The 8,366-nt window shown below is 57.5% G+C and overlaps 2 protein-coding genes across 12 annotated transcripts in view; one reads left to right on the top strand and one right to left on the bottom strand.

Annotated features, from left to right (window-relative positions):
- The first annotated feature begins 214 nt into the window (after positions 1–214).
- On the top strand, positions 215–1,937 carry CAPS (calcyphosine). The gene is made up of 4 exons (XM_033135256.1): positions 215–444; positions 518–695; positions 904–1,110; positions 1,184–1,937. The coding sequence occupies exons 1-4, from the start codon at positions 362–364 to the stop codon at positions 1,283–1,285; spliced, it is 570 nt and encodes a 189-aa protein (XP_032991147.1). The 5' UTR covers positions 215–361; the 3' UTR covers positions 1,286–1,937.
- A 1,025-nt stretch (positions 1,938–2,962) lies between these two features.
- Positions 2,963–8,366, bottom strand: part of RANBP3 (RAN binding protein 3) — a 51,339-nt gene continuing 45,935 nt past the window's right edge. For 6 of the 11 annotated variants that reach the window (XM_033135247.1, XM_033135245.1, XM_033135248.1 and 3 more), the window contains 5 exons: positions 7,756–7,880; positions 6,077–6,197; positions 3,981–4,123; positions 3,440–3,623; positions 2,963–3,270 (listed from right to left, as the gene is read on the bottom strand). In XM_033135247.1, the coding sequence (XP_032991138.1) occupies positions 3,227–3,270; positions 3,440–3,623; positions 3,981–4,123; positions 6,077–6,197; positions 7,756–7,880 (617 nt within the window). In that variant the 3' untranslated portion in view covers positions 2,963–3,226. The remainder of the gene's footprint in view (positions 3,271–3,439; positions 3,624–3,980; positions 4,124–6,076; positions 6,198–7,755; positions 7,881–8,366) is intronic. The other 5 variants (XM_033135250.1, XM_033135246.1, XM_033135249.1 and 2 more) reach the window with 1 other exon arrangement.

Raw genomic sequence — 8,366 nt, 5'->3', positions numbered from 1 at the left:
CCTGGCTCTATCCCAAGCCTGGGCACTGCAGGTCTGGGAGTGAGCGAGCAGGCAAGTGAGTGGTGGTGCCAGCCAACAGGCTGCCCTGTTCCTCTCGCCCGGCCCTGTCACCCGGCACAGTCAGGGTTACAGCTGGGGCCCCTCCCCGTCTCCAGAGCCACTGTACCTTAGCAACAGTGTGCCAGGCAGGACGCACTGCCAACACAGGACAAAGCAGGCAGGAGCCAGCAGAGTGGCTGTCTGGAGGACTCTAGGACAAAGGCCAGGTGAGTAGGGGCACTCAGCCTGTAGTCCGGCCGGCTGAGCAGGAGACCTCTGTGACCTCTCTCCCATCCAGCTGCCCAGAGCTCCCTGACCCCGCATGGACGCTGTGGACGCCACCGTGGAGAAGCTCCGGGCACAGTGCCTGTCCCGAGGGGCCTCGGGCATCCAGGGCCTGGCCAGGTAAGCTGTACCCTCACACCTCTCTGACCACTCAACCCCAGGGACATCTCCAACTGTACCCCTTGCCCTCCAGGTTTTTCCGCCGCCTGGACCGGGACAAGAGCCGATCCCTGGATGCGAGGGAGCTCCAGGGGGGCCTGGCTGAGCTGGGGCTGGCGCTGGACATGGCCGAGGCGGAGGGCGTGTGCAAGCGCTGGGACCGCGATGGCAGTGGGACACTGGACCTGGAGGAGTTCCTGAGGGCGCTGCGGGTGAGGCCCAGCTATGACTACGACTGTGGGCGAGTCCCTTCACCCCATATCTGGGGGGTGCTGAGCTCTCAGTACGCTTGTGTCAGCATGGAGACATGGGACACCCAAGAACTCATCACTGTGAGGCACCTGCTCAGGGATCCCCTGTGCTCTGCACTCTATGCCTGGAGGGGTTGGGGTCCCCCAGTTACCACTCCCCCCTCCCCAGCCCCCCATGTCCCAGGCCCGGGAAGCAGTCATTGCAGCTGCGTTTGCCAAGCTGGACCGAAGTGGGGACGGTGTGGTGACCGTGGACGACCTCCAGGGGGTGTACAGTGGCCGCGCCCACCCCAAGGTGCGGAGCGGGCAGTGGACCGAGGAGGAGGTGCTTCGCCGCTTCCTGGACAACTTCGACTCCTCCGAAAAGGACGGGCAGGTGGGTGCCCATGGCGTGCCCCACCTCCTCCCACCCTGGCCTCCGGCCCCACTGAGAGCCTGCCTGCCCCCAGGTCACGCTGGCTGAATTCCAGGACTACTACAGCGGTGTGAGCGCCTCCGTGGACACGGACGAGGAGTTCGTGGCCATGATGACCAGTGCCTGGCGGCTGTGAGCAGGCCCTCGCTCAGCTCGCACACCGGCATGTAGGACCCCCACCATAGCACCCCTGGGCCAGGACAGCCCTGGGCGTGGGGGCTGGAGGGGAGTGTGGGAGGATTTAGGCTGCAGAACCAGTTGGACCAGGTCTCTCAGGACCCTCTTGTCCACCAGGCCCAAGGAGGACAAAGGACCCCTGGGAGAAAGGTCCTACCTGCCTGCACCGTGCTGCCCCTAGGGCTCATGAAGCCACTGTAGATGCCCCCACTACGCCCCCTCCAGGCCTCCTGTTCTGCTCAGTGAATCCCTGGCCCTGCCAGCACTCCCCCCACCCTTTCCCTCCTGGTCCCAGGGAAGCCAAGAGGCCTTGGGGGGCAGGGAGCAAAGGGCTCTTCCCGGAAGCCAGGCTCTGCATGGAGGGGCAGGTCTCAGAAGGCAGCCAAGTTGGGTGGCCTGTCCAGACGGAGAGTGTGGGGCAGGCGCCCAGGGCAGCAGGCAGGCCAGCTGCCGCGGAGCCTTCCCCCGGGAGGTAGAGACCATTCCTGGCTAGGCCCGCGGGCTTCCTGAGGCCCGTGGGGGCACACAGGAGGCCAGGGGTTTAGTTAAAAGTTTTAATGTAGTTCCCAAATACATTTCATATGACAATCTTACATAAATGTTCCAAAACACATGGGCGTTATCTGGTTTTACTTGTCACTAGGTGGCTAAGGCGTCTAAGCAGAGAAGTGTGACCGGATCTGCCAGGGAGCCTTGGGTGTCTTCCCATGGCCTGGGCTCAAGCCGCACACAGCTGACCCACGGTGTGGGCGGCACAGTTGCAGAGACCTGGCCTTCTCCTCCCCGTGAGGGTGGGCTGGGCAGCTTCCTCTGAACTCCTCAGAGCCCTGTGCTCAGGGACCTTCTCTTCAGCGGGGTGGTACCTGGCTGGCTATCGGCCTTGCTCTGCGGTGGGGTGGGCAGTGCCCGCTCCTGTGCGTGCTGCATGTTGGGACCGCCTGTTGTCTGGAACTAGTCCCCTGTCCCCTCTTCGAGGGCCTTGCTAGGCTCCCCCTGTGCCCCCCATGGAGGCCCCGACCCTGGACGGTCTTGGGGGCGGTGACGTCCAGGGCTGGGTAAGGAACAGCCAACAGCAGGAAGCAGGTTTGAGCTCGGGTGCCTGATGATGGGTGACCCACGTAATGGGGACAAGCAAGAGGGAGATGGGGACTCCCAGGTCCAGTGACCCTTTTCAGATAAGCACTCTACAGGCATGGGCTCACCCTTCAACAACCCATGACTTGGCCTGGCGGAACCCTAGGGGGGGAACAAGTGGGGAACTGTCCCCCAGTGTCCCTTAGAACACCCGCGGCCCTCCAGTAAGGCCCCAGCATAGAGGCTGGGACCACAGGGAGAATGAGGACGCTGGACCTGTGCCTGCTCAACACACAGGAGCGTCTTAACCTAAAACAAAAACAGCCTTGAGGAGAAAATCTAAAAATACACACTCCAAGTCAGAATGTGGGAAATGGGAGATAAAGATAGTAGTTAGCAGAACATCCAGGAAGCCCAGTGTTTACACTCATGGGGACAGACCTGGCGGCCTGGCTGGGCGGCGGGGACCCATGGGGGTGGTGGCGGCGGTTGGGGAGGCCGGCGACACGAGAAGGGAGGGGTGAAGAAACCAGGCGTCCCAGTCCCAGTGAGAAGCCGTGACAAGTCTTAATGTGCCATTTCAATTCAAAGGGGAGAGGAAAGAAATGTTCTTTTTGTTTTGCTCATCAATATGATGAGGTCTCGTGTCCCAAACCACATTCAGGCAGTTCCCGAGTCTGCTTCTGAACGGGCCGTGCAGATCCGGACTGTGGCCAACCCAGCGGGGAGTGTGGTTCCCGAGCCCCTCGACGCTGCCGGGGAGGGGCGGGTGGGCGGGCGGACAGACGGACAAAGCAGCAGGCTCGCGGGCAGCCGGCTCCCGGCGCTATGTGCTCCCGGCCGTCTGCCCGTCCCCTTCGTCGCCAGTGCCTGTGGGAAGCAGCAGCCTCGCCATCAGGTCTCCAACCTGGATGGCACCCCATCCCCCGAGGTCAGGCCCCAACACCCAGAAGCCAGCCTTGGGCCGAAGGCAGGCGGGGAGGGGGGATCTAGGAAACCAGCCCCTGTGTGCCCTCCAGGGCAGGGACCTCTGGCTCACCGCCTCCAGTGGCCCCCGACGGAGCCAGGACGTCGTCGTCGTCACTGTAGTCCTCATTAGACGGGGCCACCCCAGGCTCGGGGACGGGCATCTTGGCCTCCTGCTCCTGCTCCACACGGCTGCGCAGGGCCAGGATGCGGTGGTGCAGGGCCGCGTACAGCTGGCCCGTGTCCTTGGAGCTGGCCTGGGGAGGTAGAGGAAGTGCCGGTTATAGGCCTCGTGGGGCGATGACCCCCTGGGTGGTATGGCTGCTGCCCTGCCTCGATGGAATGCCATGACCGCTGGCTTGGACTGGGGAGGAGGCCGACCCTTTCTCCTCACCAACCTGGGGACCACAGACCAAAGCTCCCATGACCCAGGGCCTGCCCCTCCTCAGTGACATGGTGGCACTTCTGCCTCTCGTTTGGGGGACTGGCCCGCCTAGTGGCCTCCCTGCTCTCCCCGGCCCACACCCTCAGCACAGAGTGCCCAGTGCCCCACGGGGTGTGCCGAGGAACCCCCCTCCTGTGGAGACCTGGGGGCGCTGTGTGGGCGCGCTCACCGATATCAGGAAGACCTTCACGCCCTGATCCTCGGTGTCCATGGCCGTGATGCGGATGCTCTTCTCACTGGCCTTGTCGATCTGCATCTGGGCCCACAGCTTGGTGTTGAGGATCAGCCTCAGGCTGCCCTGGGTCCGCATCACTGCAACCAACAAGGCCACTCAGCCCTGGCCCCCGCCCCCGCCCAACAAGCAGCTGGGAGAAGACACAAGGGCGAAACCCCGCCCCGCTCTCCCAAGGTCTGTGAAAGCCGTCCGCATGCTGGAGCCAGCCCGACACCACACTCCCTGGCCCAGAATCACCAAGGCCACTGACAGGCTCAGAGGCCACAGCTAAGTGGGAAGTGTGGGTCCATGGAGTGCGGGCGAGGACGGCGGTTCCCTTGGGGGCATTCGTGAGCTGCACACTAGGGACATGTGCACTTTCTTTAGGCAACACATCACATGGAAGTTGACATCCCCTGACTGTCTCCCACTCACAGGCCAAGACCCAGTGCCTGCCCTGTGGTATTTTTTTTAGAAAAAAGGTCAGGGCCAAGCAGCGCTCAGAGCTTCCATTGGGGGGACACAAGGATAGACTGAGGGAGGTGTACAGTGGATAAAAACTGGGCATTGACCTTCCCTCTGGACGTGCAGGTGACACCCCCAGTTCCACCCACAGTGGGCCCAGGGCTACAGTCAGCCTGCCCGATTTGTTAGAGCCCACACAGTGCACCTATGCCCTGGTCCCGTGGACACGGGTGACCCCTCACCTGCCTGCCAGCCCAGCTTTCCCCACTGGAATGGGCCTGGGGAGGATTAGAAGGTGTCACTCCAACCCAGGGCCCCAGATGGCTACACAGGATGGGGAGCAACTGGGCCAGCTTGGGGAAGCCTTTGGGGTCCTGGCCCCCAACCAACTGGATCTCCCCAAGTCCTCTGAGCCCAATGAGACCACCTCCGAGGCAGTGGAGCAGCTTGGACAGGCTCGGAGAGAAGGTCTGTGACAAGCACAGAAGGCTATGTGGGGTGAAAGGCCAGGGTGCCTTGGATGGATCTCAACAAGGGAGGAGAGGGTGGAATGCAACAAGGTGGCCAGGCTGCCGCCTGGAAGCAGGCAACGAGCTGCGGGCTGGAAAGACGGGCTCTCTGTCTGCATTCACGCGAACATTTCCACAGAAAAACTGGAAGGAATCGAGGGGACGTCCATGGAAGAAACAGAATGGTGCCTGAACAGAAGGGACCTTTTCATCTCTGTTCAACTCAGGGACAATTCTGAAGGATGCAATGTGAGCTACTACTACTGGGCCAGGAATTGCTGTTTCTGTAAAGGCTAGAGGACAATTTTAGTTTGGGAAGACTGAAAAAAAGTGAACATACGTGTTTCACAATACAGACACACGCACACGCTGGTTTTCTTCAAACATGTATACAATGTGTATACACACACACACACCACACGTACACCCATTTCTGTAACCAGCATTCTTCTTGGAATAAGGTTCACGTAGAGGCGGCCCAGGAGCATCACTTAGGAAAGCGAACAAAGTGAGGAGCAACCTACGTGTCTATCAATAGGGAAATGGAAACATACATTCATTGTCAACAGACTATTAATATAAAAGTTTTTCCAAAAAGTCGTGTTTTTAAGGAAAATTTAATGACATATTAAATTTTGTGAACACGTTCACAAAATAGTGAGTGAAAAGAGCAAGATACAAAATCACCCTATTTCCTTAAAAAAGAGCTACAGAACAGGAATGGGTCACCAAAATGTTATTAGCAGAGATTTCTCTCTTTATAAAGAGGTTGCAGTTGATGTTTGATTTCTTCTTTTTCCTTTCTACCACGAAACAACTGGCACTTTCATTATCAGAAAGTAAGTTTAAAAATTATTAAGTGCTTTTATCCATTTTCACATTGAGAAAGAGGGGAGTCACGGAAGGGCTGGCAGCTGGAGCCTCTGGGCAGGCCACGAGGTGTGGGTGCTGGGAGCTCTCCCGTGGGGACCCGTTTCCCGGCTCCTTGGGTCGAAGGTCAAGCCGGGAACTCACCCTAATCTGCCTTAGGAATCTGTACCATCCCAGGCCCTCTCCACAGGGGCCCACGCAACTCACCTAGTCGGGACTGTAATGTCCCGTCGTCAGTCGATGCCATGTCATTGAGTCTCAGCAGCCCCCGGCCTCTCTCCACCCACGACTGCGAGGTCTTGTCAAAGACAAACAGCTTACACTGGATCTGGAACACAGGCGGCCCTCTGGGTGAGCAGGAATCCTGGCTGGGTGGACACACTGCAGAGGGACCCCCTGGGAGCCTCCATCTAACTCCAGTGAACCACCATGGTCAGCAAACTGTGGCCTGGGGCCCACATCTGGCCCTTGGCCAGTTTTCTGTCCTATCCTTGAGCTAGAATGGATTTTACACTTTAAAAAGAGGGACACTTAAAAATGAAGGAAATGCAAATCAAAACCACAATGAGATACCACTTCACACCCACTAGATTGGCTACAACCTAAAACACTGATAATAGCTATTGGAGAGGATATGGAGAAATCATAGGTGGCTGCTACGGGTAACAGACAGTTCCTCAAAATGTGAAACGTGGAGCGCCACATGGCCTAGCAACGCCACTCCTCGGTGTCCACCCAAGAGAACTGAAACAGATGTTCACACGGAAACCTGTACATGAATGTTACAGCAGCACAATTCACAACAGCTAAAAAGTGGAAACAACCCAAATGTCCATCCACAGACTAGAATATTACTCAGCCATGAAAAGGAGGGAGGCGCTGACACTCGCCACAGTGTGGATGGACCTTGAACACACGGGGCTCATGAGAGAAGCCGGACACACAAGGCCACACAGTGTGTGGTTCCACTTATGGGAAACGTCCAGAACAGGCCCGTCCACAGACAGGACGTGGGTTAGTGGTTGTCAGGGGCTGGGGAGTGACTGCTAATGGGTACAAAGTTTCTTTTTTGGGGACAAAAACATTCTAAATGAGATAATAGTGACAGTTGCACATCTCCATGAATATACTAAACCCCACTAAATTGTACGCTTTAAAAGGGTGAATTTCATAGTGTGTCATTATATCTCAATAAGGCTACTATATGTTTTTAAAAAAAACATCCCACAGAGATCGTATGTGGTCCTTTACAGAAAAAGATTAAGATCTTTGTAAGTCAATCTCTGTTAACATGGATAGATTAAAATAAAACTGTGGCATGAGGAAAAGAAGGACCACTGGAACCCCCCACTACAAACCCCCCTCCACTACATGTACGTGGTTTACAGACACACGTACGTGTGAGAGAATGAAAGCAGATGAATGGCACACGGACTGGACGTGCTGCCCCAGGATGGGGAGGCAGACAGGGCCAGGAAGGAACAGGGCGAAGTCTGGGCTGCATCTGTGATTTTTTTCACCTAATAAAACAACACTGAGGTGCCAGTGTGACCAAGGAACTACAGCTGTTAACTCTGGGGGGTAGAGAAGGTGTTTGTTACAAGTCCCTGAACTATGAGAACGTCTCAAAACAGATCATTTTGTCGGAAAACAAAGCAATATAAGAAGTGCCTTAGCACTGGCTAAGTTCTCAACAAAAGCCCCACCAACAAGGCCGCAAAGGGTGGGACGCAGGCCCCTCTGTCATTCCCAAGGGAGGTCTGAGCGCCTGGAGGATGTGGGTCGAGCCCTTGGGGGCTGGAACCCCAGATGCACAGAAGCTTCGGGATCTATGGCCCTCACACCTCCATCTCAGGGCCAAGAGCCCCACCTGCGGGCCACCTCACCTGTAACACGTTGCTCTCCGCCTCCTCCCCGGTGATGACTTCCACTTTTTCCAACAAACACTTCCGTGCTGTCGCCTTGGTGTAGGCAGCTGCCGATTCGGCCAGGGACTCTGCAATGTTATTAGCTAAACGACATCGACTATTTACTTGGTGGGGGGAGAGTGTGGACCTCACAGGAGACAAAAGGGTTGGCTTGGCCTCAAGGGTGCCAGCTACCCCATGCCTGGGACTTGGCGTGGACCCGAAACACACCAAGTAATTTGGCCTCGGAATCTGCAGGGAGACCAGCTGTGACCTGCCAGCGTGGCTCCGGCCCTCCCGCTTCCCATCCAGTGGGGGACAGACCTCCAAAGACACAGAGGAGAAAGTCCCTCTGCCGCCTCCGGGTGTGGAAGAAGAGGCGACCACCACTTTGACTACCCTATCCCGTCACCACACAGCGCTACGTGCCGGCTGTTTTTAGATGAACACGCCCCCGTTCTGCTCATTGAAAACCAGCGCCCATAGCTTTCTGGCTCTGGCCCAGTGGCTGGTTCATGAGGTTATCACTGCTGTGCTGAGTTGGTCCCCACATCCCTCCCAAGCAGGGTCGTGGACAGCGTTCCTGTCCC

Source organism: Rhinolophus ferrumequinum, chromosome 18 (assembly GCF_004115265.2).
Source record: "Rhinolophus ferrumequinum isolate MPI-CBG mRhiFer1 chromosome 18, mRhiFer1_v1.p, whole genome shotgun sequence".
Classification (NCBI taxonomy): Eukaryota; Metazoa; Chordata; class Mammalia; order Chiroptera; family Rhinolophidae; genus Rhinolophus; species Rhinolophus ferrumequinum.
The sequence above is the reverse complement of the archived record's forward strand: the minus strand, read 5'-3'. Positions and strand labels throughout refer to the sequence as shown.